We start from the raw sequence: 19,472 nt of genomic DNA on the forward strand, positions 1-19,472 counted from the left end.
CACTATCCCACTGAGCTCAGGGAAGTGCCCGGCATGCCTGCAGGAAAGGACCAGCTGTGAAATGGCCACCAAACATTTTATTTGTTTTACTAAATGGGCGTTTTGACGGTGGCGAGGGAGTGGGAGGGAGAGTGGGAAGGTGGGGAGCCCCGGAGAAAGACATAATCAGATGGCAGTCGCTGGCAACTAAATCAGTGGCGGGAACCCATCCTGGCCTGAAAACACCGTGCTTTGGAAGACGCGCCCGCTGCTGTCCATCCGCTGCCCGTGCTCCTCCTCCACCTCGTCCTCGCTCGCCTTGCGTCGGGTGTTCTGGTAGAGCACGGCGCACATCCCCGTGAGCCAGGCGGCCACAGTGCCCGCGGAGAAGATGCAGAAACCGATGAGCAGCAGGAAGATGTAGTCCTGGTGGTCCAGGTGTGTGATGCACATGTAGCGGAGCGGGTTCCCCACCTGCGTGACCGGCCACCCCGCCAGCTCTGCGGGCTCCACGCACGTGGCGTTCTGACCATCTGTGAGGAAAAACACAGCGGGCAGAGTGCGGAAAGAGCAGAACTGTCAGGGTCCCAGGTCCAGAGGGGACCCGGAGAGGCCATGCGGACCCCCGCTACTGAGAGTGTGGTCTGTGGGCCAGTGGCGCGGGCGGCAGCTGGACGGACTTAGATGAGCGAGCTCTCAGGCACCCCCGCAACCCTCCCGAATCAGGATCTGCATGTCAACAAGGTGATGGTGGGCACAGTCGGTTTGAGATGCATTGCACCCCAACTGCTCCTTGCCCCTCCCACTCGCCCCCTTTCTGATTTCTCTGCATTCTGCTTGCCTCCAGAAAAGGGGCTTGGCTTCGTCTTCCCCCCCTTTTTTTTCTTTTTTAAGATTTATTTATTTATCTGAGAGGGAGGCTGGGGAGGGTCTGAGAGAGTGGGAAAGAGAGAGAATCTGCAGCAGCCTCCCTGCTGAGCACAGAGCCCAGTGCAAGGCTTGATCTCTCGGCCCAGGAGAGCATGATGTGAGCGGAGATCAAGAGTAGGAGGCTTAACGGACCAAGCCACTCAGGCACCCCTGAGCTTGGCTCCTTAAGGATCCTCAAGGAATGAGACACCACAGCGGGGGCTGGGAAGGTGGAAACAAGCCAGATCTCCACGGAGTGTTGACCTTCCACAGACCCCCCCCACCGATATCCACTGTCTCCCTCTCCCCTCCCTCTTCTTGGCTCCCACCTCGCCCCTCCACCTTGTCCCTTTCCCTCACCCTGGCCTCTGTCCAGCCAGGGACCATGAAGGCGTCACACCTGGCTCAGCACTTGGGAGGGACAGGATTCCCTGGAAATGCCTCCCATGTGTTCTCCGCTCACGGAATCAGGGTGTGGGGAGCTCAGGGAAAGGATAACCAGTACGGGAGGCAGTTCTGCTTCTCAGCGAGGAGGTTGGCATCACTGGCTCATCACAGGATCTACATGAGTCTTCAGTCCTTTTTAGCGGCTGACTCAGCTGCCTGGCTGCTTCTCCGAGCCCGTCCCCATGTCAAGTGCCTGGACTTGAGTGTACACCAGAAAGCCGAGTGGGCCCTGGAGCCAGACAGACCAGGGTTGAAATCCAGACTGACACTTAATAATTCCGTAAACTTCCACAGGGTATCCATTTCCCTCTCTGAATCCCCTTTCCTCACCGTTACATGCACAAAGAATGCTACCTGCTCCCAGGGTAACTGACAGGATTTAATTGCCACAGGCTCGCACACAGAACTTGGAGCCTGCCCTCAGCCCTGCATGTTCCTATCTCCATGTGTTCCGCCACGCTGAAGCAGAGGTGCCTGTGTGTGTGTGTGTGTTTCCAGGGGAATGTATCCAGCAGGCATTCCATAAATGAGCTCTGACGCTGGGTGGAGACCAAGACTGGAGATAATCATGCTCAAAATTATAATGGCACCTAATATTTTCCAGACTCTGACTATATGCTAAGTGGTATACAAACGTCTCGTTTGGTTCTTACCACAACTTTGACGCACAGAATTCTATTCTTGTTTTACACATGAGAAAACTGAGACAGAGGCTTGTAGATAACCTGAAGGATCTAGGCAGGGGACCAGACATGGAAAACGCAGACCGAACTATCTAAGTTCATTTGCAGAAGTGGGAGACACAGACAAGCTAGTGTGGAGAGGCGCGTTCCTTAAAATTTAGGGTAGAAGCTCCAGGTTATGTGAACGCATTCCTATCCTTGGTGACCAATGAAGTTAGGGAAATTGGGTTTGCCCTGGACCTAGCAACAGGGGAATCAGAGGAAGGAGCACAGAAGTGAGCTGGGTGGGGAGGAGGCCCTTGGGGCTGGGAAGCGGTCAAATTTCCCTGCAAGCTGGACAGCATTCCCTGCGCCTCGCCTCTGTGCCAGGGCATCTGCCATGAATTGTTTACTTTCAGGAAGATGGCCCAAAGGTCATGACACCTTTGAGGACTGGCTCTTGGTGGAGGCTGTAGAACCAGAACTGGAAGGCAGTGTGGGGACGGTCACCTCCACGGTGTGCAAAGATTAGGGGGAAGGAGAGGAAGAGGTCCTCTTGGAGGACCCTGCCCCATGGGGAGAGCTCTCAGGAGAGGAAAATCGAGTGGGGCCAGGGGCTCCATTACACTTGCTGTTTAGGGCAGGAACCCAGTCACATATGGAGTCCTCTCTCCACTCAGCCTGGCTGGAGGGCATCTGGGGCTTGGGTCACCTCCCCACACTGCCAGAGACCCATCATGGGACTCTACAAAGAAAGATGTATTGGGGAAAGGAAAATGTGGGGTTCTGCGGGTCGGGGGTTTATCTCCTTCTATTTTAAGAAGATTCAGCTTTCAGATGAGGGCTTGAGCGGCAGACTAAACATGAAACACCACGTCCCTTTTGGGAGCATTACCTTGAAAGGGGCAATTAGCTGTGATCTGAAGGCTTTGTTAGGCTCTTAAGCACAGAATGTGGGTGGCTCTGCCGGGAGGGAGGCCTGGGAGGTTCTACCACTGCATTCTCTCCCCTCCCCGTTCCCCACTCACTGCCAAGGTGGGTGCCCTCCTACCTCCTGGCAGGTCTCCCTAACTCCACTTTCCCCTTTGCCCAGTTCTGGACCATTTCACACAGGCCGGCCAGAATTCCCGTCCACAAGCACAGCTCTTCCCAGGCAAACTGGCTCAAAACCTTCCTTTGACTGCCCTGTAAGTCTGCGAGTAACAGTAGACCCCCGGCGAGTAACAGTAGACCCCCGGCCCAGCTCCCAGAGCCCTCTCCGTCTGCCCCCCTTCTACCTCGCCATTGCCCTCTCCACTTCTTAGCACTCCAGTGGCCCACCCTTTGCTCCAGTCAAATTAAACTATTAATTCCTCGCTGGTGTTTTGCCCTTACCAGGAGCTAGCTTTGCACCACTGCTCTTTCTGTATCAAATACTTCTTCCTCCAGTTTTTGCCTGATCAAGTCCTTCCTATCCTTCAAGGTCTGGTGTGAATGTATGCGCTCCCAGGGGCGTTTCCACAGCCCCCTCATCCTCATAGCTCAGACCGCATAGGGTCCTTCCCACTCCTGGACCCTCCATAGCATTCTTACTATGACAGTTTTCCCTTGCTTGGGGGCTACTGGCCAGAGAAGGAGTGTATCTTTTCTCCCCTACCAGACAGACAAAACTCTTGAAGACAGAATCCATGACTGATCATTCTTGTTCTTGTTAATAAGAGATATCATTTATTGAAAGAAATACTTAATTTGGGGGATTTTCTAGTAATATATATTTTTCTAAAGTTTTTTTTTTTTTTTTTTTTTTGACAGAGAGAGAGAGCGAGCACAAGCAGGGGGAGCAGCAGACAGAGGGAGAAGCAGGCTCCCTGCTGAGCAGGGAGCCCAATGTGGGGCTCAGTCCCAGGACCCTGGGATCGTGACCTGAGCCGAGGGCAGATGTTTAACTGACTGAGCTACCCAGGTGCCCCTCTAGTAATGTTTTTATTGTTGAATCCTACTTTAACTCTACTGTGGTCAGAGACATACTCTCTATGATTTCAGGCCTTTGAAATTTATTGAGAATTTGCTTTCTGGCCGAGCATAAAGTCAGTTTTAATAAATTTTGCATGTGCCCCCAGACGATGTGTATTCTGTCTCTGCTGAGTGTGTCGTTCTGTGGATGCCAGTTAGGTTGTGATTTTGTACAGGTCTTCTGTATCTTTGTTGACTTTGTTATTTATAGCTTTACTGACTTTAAAAAATCTATAAAAACTATTGTCTCTTGGTTACTATCAGTCTATTAATTGTCTATTAGCTACTGCGAGAAGGAAATTCAACTCACCAAGTTTTGATTGTGCATTTACTACTTCTTTGTAGAGCTCTGTCACGTTTACTTCACATATATTGAAGATATGTTATTAGATGTGTAGAAAGTTCTAACCATTTCCTCTTCTTGGTAGAGTTACCCTCTTCCCACTGAGCAACATCTCTTGTTATTTCTGGTAATGCTTCTTGCTTTAAAGTCTCCTGTCTTTGACATGAGTATGGCTCCATCAAATTTCTTTTGGTTAGTGTTTGCCTTGTTTATCTTTTACCATCCTTTTATTTTTTTAAAAGATTTTATTTATTTATTTCACAGACAGAGATCACAAGTAGGCAGAAAGGGAGGAAGGAGGCTCCCCTCTGAGCAGGGAGCCTGATGTGGGGCTCAATCCCAGGACCCTGAGATCATGACCCGAGCCGAAGGCAGAGGCTTTAACCCACTGAGCCACCCAGACACCCCTCCATCCTTTTATTTCTAACCTTTCTATGTTCCTATATTTAAGACATAATTTTGTAAGCAGCATGTAGCTGGGTTTTGTTTTCCATCCAGTCTAGCAAACTTTGTAATTATTTCATTAACATTTAACGTTAGACTGATATATTTGTTTTCCATTGGCCCCACTTAGTTTTATGTCTGTTTCTCTCTACTTTGTTACTTTTCATTTTATTATTTCATTTCCTCTTCATTAGTTTGATAGTCACACATTGTTTTCCTATTCTGGTCTGATGTCATTAGAAATTATAGGCCCATCTACTGATCCTGGAGTGCCAGATGTGTGGTGGGCATTATGTGCTTTACAAAATTAAACTCTACTCTTGACCACCCTGCTGAGCAGTTTTAATTATTCCTATGCTATAGAATGAATAAATTGTTTATCAGTTATTCCCTCTCTGGCTTTCTTGATTTCCTTTCCTCTGACAAAAGGCTACCAAGTACAGTTGTACATGCTGTATACTGCACAACTCCAGGGTCTTCATTCATATTAGAACCAGGTGACTAGCCCCCATGTCCTCCCTCTCTCAGCCCCATTCCATGGGCCCAGGGCATTTGTCCCAGTTAAAGCTCCCAGGTACAATTACAGGTGTCATTAATGTTTAAATTCTTCCTACAAATAGTTCCTAAGGAAACAAAACCCCCCACCCCTCACGTTGTTTATTTCTACACATAGCATGTTACTCCCAGACAGAAGACCTATTTGTCAGAATCAGGTGTCTGCAGGAGCAAAAGTTTCTGGGGCTTAGAATCACATCTGTTAGTGCAGGAGCCCAGGAAGCCTCCCTTTCAGAAACCTGGTATGAACCCAGTGGTTCTAAGACAAACTGCTCCTTTCTTGGCCTGCAGGGACCACAGTTCTGGTTTGCTGCAGGCTGCCAAGGAGCCAAGTGCAGGCTGTGATTCCCCCCGTGCTGGCGTGTTTGCTCAGGAACCACCTGGACTGTGGGGAGGGTTGAGCTTCCATGTGGTGACAACGTACACTGGGGATGGAATTTGGAGGCTCCCTTCTCTACTAAACTGTACCTGCTACTGAGAGTGCAGCACTGGTTTCTATCAGTCTCTGTGTGCCTCTAGACTATAACTCCATGAAGACCTGGATTTTTGTCTGTGTGGTTCACTGTTGTACCCTCAACACCTAGAACAGTGCTTCACCCATACTAGAGCTCAAAGCATGGTTGTTGAATGAAATGTTATGTTATTAATACCCATTGGGGTCAATGTCATTGACAAAATGCCCAGCTAGAGGATAGTGAGCCCGGGGACATAGAAGATCATAGGTGGGTCGGCTAACACCTTGCCACTTGTGGACTCTATTACTCTACTACTAGACAAGTACTAACCCCTCTTCCCTTGTAAGAGTTTGGGGGAAGATTCAGTGAACCAAGGAGTGTGAAGTCCCAGAGGAGTCAGAAAGAGATGGTCCGAAGGTCCAAATGGAAGGGTAAGTCTTGAGCTGAGAAGGGGCACTCTTCAGTCCTCTGAGACTTCAGAGAAGAAAGAGAGGGTAAATGCAGCTAGGGACAAGGGAGGATGCAGGTGCTGTGGGCGTGGCATCAAAAGGTATTTATCACTACTCCCCACTTAGTGTTAGAGAACTGTATGAGAACAGAGGCCCTCTTTGTTCACTTTTGTATCCCGAGTGCCTGGCACATAGTAGATGCTCAATAAATGTCTGTTGAATGCATATGGGAGAGAATGGGTGGTCTATTGGTCTGATCTCATACAACAGTTCTTAAATGCTTGTGTCTTTGGCCTTGCTCTTTAGGACCAGTTCCTGACTGGAATTTGAAGGGACCACTGTTATCTCTTGCTACACTCTAGGTAGCCCAGAGGAAATGACTCTCTAGGGGGGAACCTAGATTGGACCACATAGCAGCCCAACAATGCCAAAGCCAACCAGCCAGTAGGGCCCTGTCCTCAGACCCTCATGCATGGTCTTCTACCTTTCCTACCAAGAGTGCCTTTTTTCTCATCACCTGTCTGTCTCCCCTTGATGGCATAAGCCCAGGTTCCACGAGCCAAATCCAACCCGCCCCCTATTTTTGTAAATAAATTTGTCTTGGAAAACACCATACCCATTTATTTACATATTTTCTATGACTGCTTTCAGGTCACAGATGGCCAAATGGAGGAGTTGCAAAGCCTAAAATATTTGCTTTCTGGGTTTTATAGAAAGCAATGCTGACTCCTGGTCTAAACCATCCCTGGCATCTTGAAAACATAAAGATTTGGATGATTTGGGCTTAGGCACTGCAGTTCTTCTCTAATACAATTTTTACCCCTTGGATAAAGAGTCCATATTTTGGTAAGTGTTACAAGTGACTCGTAGATGGTTGGAACATTACGGGAAAGACCTTCAAGCCAACAAGGTCAACCTGATTCTTCTTGTGCTATGGAGGTGCTTAGGCTTCAGGACTGGGCTTTTGTATAAGGGGTTGTATATGGGCATGATCTACAGGTACAGAGACCCCTTTTTCTCCTAATCCCTTCTCATGCACTTGTCAGTACCCAGAATAATGCCAATAGGAGATAGAACCTTTCCTTCCGCCAAACAAAATAAGGCTTAAAGTGTATAGTCTTCTGACAAAGGAGCTAACAGCTTAAGCCCTACCCAGGAGACAACTCTTGCTACCACCTTTCTTGAGTGAGGTTTTGATGGGGGAGGGGAGCCAGCCCACCGGCCAGACTGGGGGATGGTACCGGTTGGTTCTCTGAAGCTAAAGGCAAATTCTCATTTCTTTTCAGTTTGGTCTAGAGCTGAGCCTGCTTAATACAACTGCTCATCTGCTCAGAAAAACCCAGGTAGTGGACAGTTGTCCTCATGGATAAGAGGCAATTGGGAAAATCTCAGTAGCAGAAGCACCAATCACCAGTCATCCATGCAGAAAGCTCTCCTTGCTTCCCCCCTCACATCACGAGCCATATCTCAAAGCCATTCCTGTTAGTCTTACTTTCCAAACATATCCTGTTTCTTTTGTCTTATTGTCATCTGGACCCTTACCTCCCTGCCTCGCCTGAACTGTGACAACCCTTCTCACCCGCACAGGGAGCCCTCTGCAGGTCATAGGTCATGCTGCCTCCCTGCTCAAAACTCTTTCATGATTTCCCATCACACTTAGAACAAAATCAGAAGACTCTCCTTAGCCTAGAGGTCCTACCTGATTTGGCCTCTCACTAATTTTCTGTCTCCTTCCTTCTTCTGTCTCCACCATACTCCCCTTCTAATACATCTAATACCCTCGTTCCACCCCAGGGCCTTTGCATTTGCTCTTCCTTCTGTCTAGAAAGTCCCCCTTCTCCACGTCTTATTTCCATAGCTTGTCTCCTCACTCTATTCAGTTCTCTGCTCAAATGTCACCTCCTTAGTACCACCCAACAGAAAAGATCTGCCAGTCTTCCATCCCAGGCACACTCCCTCCCTTCCCTTCCCGTATTTTCCTCCATAGCCCTTATCATCACTTGACATCATGTCATATACTTATTTGCTAATTTCTTCCTCTGTGCTAGAGCAGAAATTCTGTCACAGCATGTCTGTTTCTGTTCTTAGATGTGTGCCCAGTGCCTGGCCCAGGCCTTGGCATTACATCTTGTTTTTTTACCTAATGCTATCATTTTGAAGATTTTAAAACACGATTCCCCACCCTTAAAGCTCCAGGCATCCTGCTCCCACCCAAGCTGGGCTCCCTGTCCGGTGCACCTCAGCAGAAGGCAGGCAGCATCAGACCACCACTTACCCTGTTTCTGTCCCCCCACACAGCTCTCCCCCTTCTCTGTACCTCATGTGGCATCCACAGTCACCACCTAGAATTGTCCCAGCAATGGCAGCAGCTAACATTAGCTGAACACTGACTATGTGCACTTCTAAAATCTTCATGTGGGTTATTTCATTTAATTAGCACAATGACCCAAGAAATAGGTACTAACTTATCACCATTTTGCAGATGAGGAACATGGTTCCTGTGCAGACTGTGGCCCAGCTCGTAAGTGACTGAGGCAAGATTAAAAACCAGGTACTTTGAATCCAGAGCCTATCTTAGTCTTGCCTGTTCAACCAGGAGTATGATCATCTTGAGACCAAAGGGATATTTTAGGATCACCTAGAAAACAGCATGGGCAGCCCTGGGTATTATAGAAGACCAATGAATCACTGACCTCTGCCTCTGAAACCAGTAATACAATAATACATTAATTAATTAATTTTAATTTTTAAATTTAAATTAAATTAAATTAAATTTAAATTTAAAAATAAAATTTAAAAAGGAAAAAATAAATTTAAAAAAGGAAAAAGAAAAAAAGAGAATGAATTAACACCAAAAGAAGAAAAAGAGAGAAAACAGCATGAGAAACTTCTTACTTTTCTAGATATAAAGTTGTTCTTTGTCTTTTATCTCACTGAAAGAAAAAGTGGGACTCTCAGATGGGCTGCTTGATTCCATTCGGCCCACATCCTCACACTCAGGCCCCTGCGTGCTTACCCTCGCTTCCTTCTCCACAAGGAGACAAAGATGAGTCCCTCAGACGAAGGGACTTTCCCAGTTTAAGGCTGACCTTCCATTTGGTTCTGGAGTCCAACCACTCCTGCCTCCACATGAGTCATTCCCCCTGTCCTGAGGCTTTGCCCTGCATTGACTCCTTCTCAGCAGTAGATAAACACATGCATGGACCGCTTTACTCCAAGAAAAGACATACCCCTTCATACAGTTCCCCTCCATCTATCACCCTGTCTCAGTCCACAGTCGAACTTCCTGGAAGAGTTTGCATGTTTTTTTTCAAGTAAGCTCTACACAACCCTGAGATCAAGAGTCACAAGTTCCACCAACTGAGCCAGCCAGGCACCCCACGTTTACATTTTTTTCTGCACCCCTTTTCTTTCTTGATGTCCATTCTGTAACCCACTGTCCACTCCCACTGTGGCATTGGAACTCTCCAAGATATCAGGGACCCCTTGGTAGCTATATGTGATGGACACTTTTCAATCCTTACTGGACCAGCTTCTACTCTTTGAAACTCTTCCTATCCTGGCTTCTGTGAGGCCACCCTTCTCTGATTTCCTTTCTTTTCCCTGACCGCTCCTGTCCAGGGCACCTCAGGGGTGGCTCTTCTTGGTCCTTCCATATGTTAGCATTCCCCAAAGCTTTTGTCCTTGACCTATTACCCCCCACCCCCACCCCCGGCCCATTCTAAACTCCTTTGCTGGCCTCTCTCATCCTTTGATTTCAGTGATCAGCAGTAAGCTGATGATTCTCAAATATATATTCTATTCTTTATTCTGGATTTCAGGTCAGAACATCCATTTCACTGGGGCCCTCCCACTCAACATGCTCAAGATGGGTCATGGTTCTCCCTTAAGCTCCTTGCTGCCCCTCCTCCAAGAGTGTCCATCCCAGGGAATCCTCCAGAGCTATTCAAGTGAAATCCTTCCTGTTATTTTCCACATCTCATTTATTCATTGATTTCTCAATAAATATTTATTGAACGTTTTTTCTGTGTCAGGCCTTGAGCTAGTTTCTGAAGATTCAGACATGTTCTTTGCTCTCATAGAACTTATTGTCTATCAGAGAAGATAAATGTTAAATATTCAAATCTATTAATTACTTAGAATTGTGCCAGAAGTCATGAAGGGAGTACTGGGAACTTGGGAGAATCTAGTTCAGTCCAGAGTCCTAAGGCTTCTACCTTCTTCCTCTTTTTCTTCTTCTTCTTTTTTTTTTTTTAAAGATTTCATTTATTTATTTGTCAGAGAGAGAAAGCAAGCGCACAAGCAGGGGTAGCAGCAGGCAGAGGGAGAGGCAGGCTCTCAGCTGAGCAAGGAGCCCCATATGGGACTCGATCATAGGACCCTGGGATCATAACCTAAGCCAAAGACAGACACTCAATTGGCTGAGCCACCCAGGCATTCCTGCTTCTATCTTTTAAATGGTTCCTTCTAACCTGTCTAGACTTCCTCATCTGCTGCTGTAGACCACCTTCCTGCCTTACCTGGATGCCCACTGGAGCATCCTAGCCCTGCACTCAGGCTCGCCTGCCTCCCAGAGCTTCTCATGCTGTACTGCATGTTCCCCAGAGAATCCTTCAAAGGCCCTTCATAGCTGGATCCCTGTTTCTCTTTCTAGCCACATCCACACCCTGCTGGATTATCTCCAGGCTGGAGAGCTCTTCGCTTTTAGAGATAAGGAGCCTGAGGTTGGCTGCTTTGGCCAGCCTTGCCCTGCTGCCTTCCAGAGGTGGCGCTGGGTGACCAGGGAGGCCATGCACAGAGGTTGGGCATTTCTGAGCTTGAAGGGACTTTGGATTACCTACTTTCAAGGATCTCAAGTGGGCTGAGGTCAAGAGCGTGTGAGAACTACTCAGGATCCTTCCTAAACTGCACGTGCTGGCCACCCCCTCCCTTCTTGGCTCTTCTGGGTGGTTTAGGGATTGCTGATCCTGTTGTGTCCCTCCCGGCCCCCCTATTGCCCTCATGAGGCTGCTCCTCTGGCTCTCAGCAGGGTGTTTGTGAGAAGGTAGAAGAGACAGGCTGGCCAAGCAGCTGACAGCCTTGGAAATGTCTGCTGCCCAGCTGTTCCCATTCTGGGCATCCGTTCTTTGCCACAATTTCTCTGATGGAGAAGATGGGTTGGCATTAGTAGTGGAAGAGTGCGAGGACCTGAATTCATTCTGGAAATCTAAGTCTTGGCACAGTTGTAGATGACTTTGTACTTGGTGGGTTGAAACGGGGCCATTATCCTATTACAGCAGCCTTGAATTCAGGATGAAGTAGCCTTGGAATGAAACTAAGATGTTCTCTGCTCAAAATGCCCTCGAGATGACGTGGACCCGGAACAGCACATGACCCAACCCATCTGCTCCTGGCAGATGTCCCTGAGTGGCTTTGTCCCCTTGCCTCTGCAGCACTCCTGCCCAGACTTCTCTCCGATTTGCAGGCCCCACCATCCGGTCACCCAGGACTGCTTCAGGACGGTAATTTAAGACCTGATGGAGAGGGACACTCTGCCCCCAAACCACCCCCACTTCTCCCCTGGCAGTCTGTCACTTTCCAAACTCTCACTGTTTCTTGTTGCTTTCTGTCACATTGCAAACACCCCTTGAGGGAGACATGTCAAAACATTATTAGCCACTCATCATCCCAGTGCAAATCAATTTATTCACCAGTGGGAGCAGCTGCTGTAGATCTAGAACAGAAGCCATTGTCATAGGGTCTCTCAAAATATGGCCTAAGGATTTGCACTGTCCCAAACCAGAATCTCTGGATATGGGGCCTGGGGTTTCTGTGCTCACTGGAATTTGAGAACCACTGGTTGAGCAGGCCAGGCCTGGGAGGACAGTCTTGGGCACTGAGTCCCCTGGGGATGGAGGTATTTTTCTAGTCTAGACGATGCTTAAGATGGGAGGTAAGACAGCGCAGGAGGTTGAGGCTGCCTAGTTCCCAATTATGTGTATGTCCTAATTATGTGACTGTGGCCTGCTTCTCCAGGAATGCCTCCATGTCAGCACTGATCCCATTCCGTTGCCTATATGGGACCCTATCTGCGGATCACTGCTCTCTTCCTACAGTTAAGTGCACCCTATCTTTCCATTTAGTTCCATACACTACCAGCTAGAAGGGGCTTTAGAGAGTATCTAATCCTACTTTCTTTTTATTTCAAAGACAAGTGAGTCTTGGAGGGAAACGGCCTTGCCCCATCTCACCCGGTGGCATTGTTAGGACCAGGACAGGTCCTCTTGGCTTTCAGTTGTGTTTTCTCTCTCTTGTATCCCAAGAATATTCTTGTATCCCTTGTATCTTGTCTTATCAAAGATGGCAATTATGACTTCTTTTCTCTGTGTTGAAAGCACTCCAGCATTATAATACAATGTGGGGCATATAAGGAACATACAACAAATATTGCAGAGTAGAACGGACTGGGGTCTGTTGAGAGTAAGGAGAGGTCATGGCATGGGGGAGGAAAACATGGAATCAGAAGATTTCCATGTTGGGTGTGGCTCAATAGCCGCTTACCTTCGAGGAGGCGAGATTCTAAATTTCCAGCTCAAGCATCTTATATTAAAAGGCTGCCCTGACCAATATGGTGGCCAGTGGTCATTCATGGGGCTACTTACATGATTTGAAACAAATTAAATTAAATTCGGCTCCTCAGTAGTCTAATTTCAAGAGCTCCGTAGCTGTATGTGGCTATGGGACACCATACTGGACAGCACAGATACCGGCCATTTCTCAGCAGAGACTTTCATTGGACAGCACTAGACTAGACTTTGGGAGAAGACAGGATGGAGGCCAGGATCCTTATGTCCGGGAGCTTAGAGTTGCGTGATCTTTTGAGAGCATCTTCAGAAGCATTCAACCCTGTCCTATGAGGCAGCTCTATCCTGGGAAGAGCTTAATTGCTGCTCTCACCTTCAAAGAGCATTAAAGCCTGGGAAATTACAGTTCCAGCCAGGAATCAGTCCTCCTATCTGCTGACCAAGGCCAAAAAGAAAATGGAATCTGTGGGTCTGTTTTTAACTCTGCATTGATCAGAGCATCTGGGTGACCAGCACTTTATAACTGACCTCCATTTCTGCTGTGATTTTCACATTTACAAAGTGAGTAAGTAAGCTCTTTGAGGACAGAATGGTTTTCAGTGCATCTGGTGAGTATATCATTGGAGGGTGTCTTTGGATGAAGACCTTTGATAATAGCACCAAATCTCTTGCCAATGTGGGAAAATTGTTATATTCCTATTCAGTGTAGCTTTATGATGAAAGAAGGTAAATAAACATTTAGCCTTCTCTACAGCCCCTTTAGGGGGGTCGGCTGGGTCAACATGGTACATGGGGGAAGGACACATTACTGCCCTCACATCTTTTGTTTTAAGATCTCCCCATGTCTTTCCTGCACCTTGGCTTCCTTCAAGTTTCCTTGGTGCTGCAGAATTAATCTTAGCTAATTGTATTTCTCAAGAATTCACTTCTGCCTCTGATATGAGAGCTGATAAAGGCTTGAGGGCACTGGTATTATTCAGCCCAGGAGTTCATATATTTTTGCAAGGTTCTCTTTAAGATTTGGGCACTTTGGGGGGATTCAAAGGGGTAAACTCTCTAATGGCTAATTTTAGCTCAGTGGTGGGCAGTGAATGGGGTCAATGTCCTCTTCAGATAACAAAATCACACCATGTAGGTGACTCTTGCTTTCAAGGGCATGTCTGCCCTGCAGTTGGACCTCCTTTCCCTCATCCCTTGAAAGCTGTCTTCATGTCCACACCTGTTCCTGCAAGTGGGGCTTGCCTTTAGCTGGAACTCCAGTTCCAGACTCAGGAAGAACCACTTTGCTACTACTGACCCAGCCCTGAATCTTCTGGTCCAGGCTGAGACCAAGCCTTGATTCAGGCTTCTGGTTTTGTTCCCCAATCTGAACTCCTGCATTCATAACTTGTCTAATGCCCACCTCCCTCTAAGATTCCCTCTGTTGCCTTTTCCCAGGAATTAGAGCCCTGGGACCTGATGCTCACCTTTCAACATCCTATCTATATTCCCCTCCCATACATCCCTATAGTCATGTTTTGTGCACAGGGTGCACTGTCCTCTCATTCCATGTGTGCCAAGGCTTCCTGAGGTCTACTGCTTATCCCGGGGTCACCTGACTGATATCTGCTACTCTTCTAAGTGCCCCATATCTTTCCCACATCTGCCAATTATTCACTTATCGAATGCTTTTTGGTGTGCAAGACTCAATGCTAATGGCAGTTTGTAAGCGTTTTCATCTCAGCAGCCTCAGATAGGTTCATTCTATTATTATACCTGTCTGAAAGATGAGGAAATTGAAGTTCAGAGAGGTTAAGTAACTTCTCCGATAGCTTATAAATAGCAAGTGGCAGGGCTAGGGTTATAATTCAGGTCTGCTTCACTCCAACCGGAGCTCTTTAACATGGGTTCCCCTGTCTGCAGCTGCCCTTCCCCAGCTGCCACTGTGGCTATCCCAAGTGTCTGGTCCATCCAGTAGGTACCTGGTGGCCTCTTTTGTCCTGCTCTGTCCAGTAGGATAGTTCTGCTGTCCCTGACTGGACATGGGACATACATAGTGCAGATGACCATAGTCATGTGAGTCTCCACACACAGCTCAAAGTTCTCTCCATGACCACTTGTTGGGCATGTAATAGGACTCAGTCGATATTTGCATGGATGAAATTGATAGATATTTATACATAGATATTTGCACAGAGGAACTGAGTGGTAGCATGGAAGTTCTTGACTTCAGTGGATTCTTCTTTCTAAATAACCACGTTACTCAGCTCATTTCAAAGAGATTCTTCTTAGATCCCTCAAAGTGGATACATGGGGAGAGAGATGTATACACCCCTTTTTAGAACGTACCGAAGATCACCCTTTGATAGCCAAAGTGGTATAAGAGGTGGGCCTAACTGAGCTTGAGCGTTTGTCAATTGCAAAGATATTTCCACTTAACAGAGGCATGAATCATGTGAGAGTCACACGAAATAAATATCTTCCACTGTGCTGAGGGCTGGCTGAAGGGCAAGAAAAGCATCTATGAATTCTACAGTGTCTGCGTGTGCCTCTTCATGTGTGGGTGTGTAACTAGTGCATCTACACATTGATGTGTATATGTGTGTCATGTATGTGTAATGTGTGGGACATTGTGTCTGTGAGCAGGTGTGTATATAGGTATGCAGGTATAGTATTGTGTGTATGGGCACATCTTTGTGCTTGTATGTATGTTGGTGTGTGTATGTGTGTTTACACATGTGTTTGTGATGGGGGTGTGTGTGTGTGTATGTGTGGGAAGGGACAGCCAGACTGAGATGCAAAGGTGAGCAAACACTGAGGTTAAGCTCCTTCTTTGGGAGTTCGGGTGGGTTGGGGTGAACTTGGGCTTGTAAGGAGCGTGCAGGCATGTGATGAGTTTATGATGACTAGAGCTCATTAGCCAATAGACATGATCTTGGGTGAGTTGCATGTGTAGTCAGATAGGAAACAAAGCTATAATTTAGATGCTGTGGCCATATGCTTATAACATGGCTTTTATTTATAACTAAACTGACTTACAGGATCATAGTTACCATGGAATTCAGAAATTTAAGATATAGTAGTCTCCTGAAGAATGACCTGAGAGGCACCTTTGGCTCGGGTCATGATCCCAGGGTCCTGGGATCGAGCCCTGCATTGGGCTCTCTGCTCAGTGGGGAGCCTGCTTCCCTCTCTGCCTGCCTCTCTGCCTACTTGTGATCTCTGTCAAATAAGTAAATAAATAAATAAAATCTTTAAAAAAAAGAAAGACCTGAATCAGGAGGTTCAATTTTTTTTTTTTTTTTTTTTTTGTTTTTGTTTTTTCCATTTACTAGCCACGAGATTTTGGGCCAGTCTGTTTTCTCAATCCTTTCATGATAGGGTTAACAATACCAATACTAGCCTCTTCCACAGGCCTAGGGCACAAAGTTTATGGGTCGGTATGATACTCAAAATAAAGAAGATGAGACTTTATGTTGGAAAAAAACTCTAGCACTGGAAAGCTCTCTACAAAGATAAATCGTTCTATGTCTGGCCTTGGGCTTATTAGTGTTTCCAGGAGATGACAATTGTTAGCCAGGGCAATGAGACCATGGTTCTGCATGAACTGGACTGGGAGGGTTCCTCTAGGCCACCAAACAGCAGAGAGAGATGAACAGATCAGTAATTGTGGTGGGTGTATTTAGGGGGAGGGGGATTGCCCAGTGAATAAAAGCTTTGTCTGCCTCAAAAGAACAGACTCTTGGTTCATGAGGAGCTTATGAGCTTGACAAGATGGATACCCGCTTTGGATGTTTTCGAAAATACACAGTGAAACAGGTCTGGTTTATAATCCTTCTCAATCCCAGAATGAAATGAGTCAAGGAGTCCTAAGCAGCAAGCCTGAGCGTTCTGAGAAGACACGACTCTGTAAGCAGAATTTTGACTGAGGGAGATTTGACAGCAAGGAAAGCAGTAGGCTTTGGGACTGGGGAAGAAACCAAGCTAGGTCACCCTTTTCAGCCAGGGTAGGAGGGCCTCCTGGCTGCTTGGTAGGCTCTGCTCGAGGGAAATACATACTTAAATGGTGGACAGGGGGCAAGAGAAGAGGAAGCTTCTTCCCAGGCTAGTTACATGAACATGGCCAGGAGAATCACATTTAATGCATGAGAGTGATTAATAGTGACCCTCTTTCTAGAAGGCACCATAACACCAGTCACTGTGAAAAGCTGAAGCCATTCTCTCTGGAGAGATAAGGCAACCTACCCACCTACCCAAGATAAATGCTCCTTCATTCTTTTAGGATTCATACTCTTAAGAAGATGGTCTGATGAAGTTTTTTCCTTCTGATTTATTCTAACTCAGATTGGGTACCTGTCAGCCGGGCCAGGTGCCTAGGGCATGAAATGTAAGGAGCCACTCACTCTTACTGTCTTCCTGAATTTTGCATCCCTAGAAACTCTTACCTCACCATAGTCCAGGCCCTGCCCAGAAGACATGTTAAGACCCATCAATTGGAAGCAAGGCCAGGAGAGCACATTTTCACTCGTGGCCACCATTCAGCTCTCTCTCCCCCAGATTCCCTTAAAGCCCATTATTTTGGCCAGCAATCTTTCTGGGTTATGGCCACCCGGGCAAAAACTTCATGGTGGAGGCTTTGGCAGGTGCTGGCGCATCAAAATATTTTTCAAGAACAAACACTCAGGGAAGGGAGCGGATGTGTGAAAATATTTTCAAAAACAGACACTCAGGAAAGGGAGAGATGACAGGGTTTTGACAGGGTTTGAATCTAAAGCCCAGTTATGCCAGATTACATCTGTAGCTCCAGGCTTTCTGTGAAGAGTCATTTCCCATTTCCTTGAAGTCCTGAGTGAAGGTGATATCAGTAAAGTGGGATAATTGGAGGATAAGGATGGGACAGAAAAGTCACCAAAAAGAAGAGGGGGTTGAGGCACTGGAGTGCCTGGGGGCCCATGGCAGAGGGGTGTGGGCAGTGCAGAAAGTGGCAGCAACTGGCTTGGAAATCTATCAGGTAATACTTGAGAACTGCCCATGAGATTAGAATCTCCCTGTGGGACAGAGTGGGCACAACTGACCTGTTCTTTGTGGATGCCTGCCATTCCCTTATCCTTGTTGGGTTAATATCTTGAAGACAAGGGAGCCATCAAAAGCCTTCTCCTCTCCCTTCTCTCCACTCCCCCTCTCATTGTCTAGAGAACTCCTGTGCCCCTCCCCCTACCTCTATTGAACTTTCTTTCTGTACAGTATACTGTTGGCTTTTGGATGGCCTATGTGTGACTGAATTTACTTTTGGATCTTGGAAAAATTCAGTCACTGAGTCAAACAGATTAAAATACAATGGAATACAGTGTCCCTGAATTTGTTACTTTGCAGAAAAAGAACTTGATCATTTCCACACACACCATTTTATGTTGACACGACAACATCGTACGTTGGGCCATATTATTGTCCCCACCTGATGGATCAGGAAACTGAGGCTCAAAGACTTGGTCTGTCCCTAGGGGAGCCTGCTAGTCAGTGCTGAGTTTGGGACCAGAACTCAGCTCTTTGGATTCCTTCTCCAGAACTTTTTCTACAGACCCTATTGCCTCTCCAGTCAACCCAAGGGTGAATCCTTCAGAGCAATAAGAATGCTTTTGATAAGCTTCCCCCAAAAGGGAGGAGAACTCTCTCCAGAGTTTTCTCCCATCCTGACCATCTTTTGACTTTACCTTTTCTGGAACTAACTCCTCCTGCTCCATCACATCCTCCTCGTCCCCATACCCGATGAAACCCTCACCTGGATGGTTCAGATGGGACACTATTAAGTAGATGGTGAAGTCCAGGAGGGAGCAGTTGCATTTCCATGGGTTTCCACTCAGATACAGGGTCTGTAGTGTTATGAGGTTTTGGAAGGCATTGTGGTCCAAGGTCTGCAAGCCGGTGTTTCTGAGGTCCAGGTACCTCAGAGAGCTGGTGTTGGCAAAGGTGTACTTGTTCAGAGAGAACAGGTGAGGGTTGTTGGAGATGTTCAGCTGCACCAGGTTGCTGAGCACGGAGAAACTGTGTGGGGAGATGAAGGTTAGGTTGTTGGAGCTGAGATCAAGGTAGATGAGTTTGAAGACCCCGATGAAGGTATAATCCATCAACTCACGAATCAGGTTATTCCGACAGTCCAAGTAAACAAGGTCACTGAGGAGTCCTAGACTCATCGCTGGCAAAAAGGTGATGCGGTTATCATTCAAGTACAGCTTCCGCGTGCTCAGGGGTATGTCGGGGGGGTACTCGGCTAACTGGATTCCTGCGCAGATCACTTCCTGGGCTTGACACTCACAATTATTTGGACACTTTGACCCCGAGACCAGTCCCATTCCAAAGGAAAAGAGTAACCACCCGGGCCCAGGGCCTGAGGCAAGGGACATAGTAAGAAGCCGCAACTACCCTCCTTCCACCTTGCTGCGGGCGCCGTCCCTCTGATCAGAAGGCTGCCGAGGGGCGGGGTTGGGGGGGAGGGGCGCTGGAAAGAACGGTAACACTCTAGCTTTGTGCAAAGCAATTTTCCATTACAGGAGAACCGAACAGAAGTTGAAACGCGAGGCCCGATGCCCCGCCGCCCGGCTTGGTGGCTGGGCGGCCGGCTCACTCCCAGACTGCTGCTGGAAGCCTGCCCGCTTGGCGGCTCTGAAAGGTCTCACCCTTTCCCTGCGTTTGCAAGT

The 19,472-nt window shown here is 47.4% G+C and overlaps 1 protein-coding gene across 1 annotated transcript; it reads right to left on the reverse strand.

Moving 5' to 3' along the window:
* Positions 1-60: 60 nt before the first annotated feature.
* LRRC52 (leucine rich repeat containing 52) lies at positions 61-19,470 on the reverse strand. The gene is made up of 2 exons (XM_047704816.1): positions 18,557-19,470; positions 61-512 (listed from the first exon to the last, which is right to left on the reverse strand). The coding sequence occupies exons 1-2, from the start codon at positions 19,176-19,178 to the stop codon at positions 187-189; spliced, it is 948 nt and encodes a 315-aa protein (XP_047560772.1). The 5' UTR covers positions 19,179-19,470; the 3' UTR covers positions 61-186.
* Between the last annotated feature and the right edge of the window lie 2 nt (positions 19,471-19,472).

This window comes from Lutra lutra, chromosome 15 (genome assembly GCF_902655055.1).
Source record: "Lutra lutra chromosome 15, mLutLut1.2, whole genome shotgun sequence".
Lineage (NCBI taxonomy): Eukaryota > Metazoa > Chordata > Mammalia > Carnivora > Mustelidae > Lutra > Lutra lutra.

Coding starts and splice junctions, on each gene's coding strand:
- LRRC52 (XM_047704816.1), bottom strand. CDS start 19,178: ATGTCCCTTGCCTCAGGCCCTGGGCCCGGGTGGTTACTCTTTTCCTTT. Junction 513..18,556: donor GTCCCATCTGAACCATCCAG/GTGAGGGTTTCA, acceptor TTTTCCTCACAG/ATGGTCAGAACGCCACGTGC.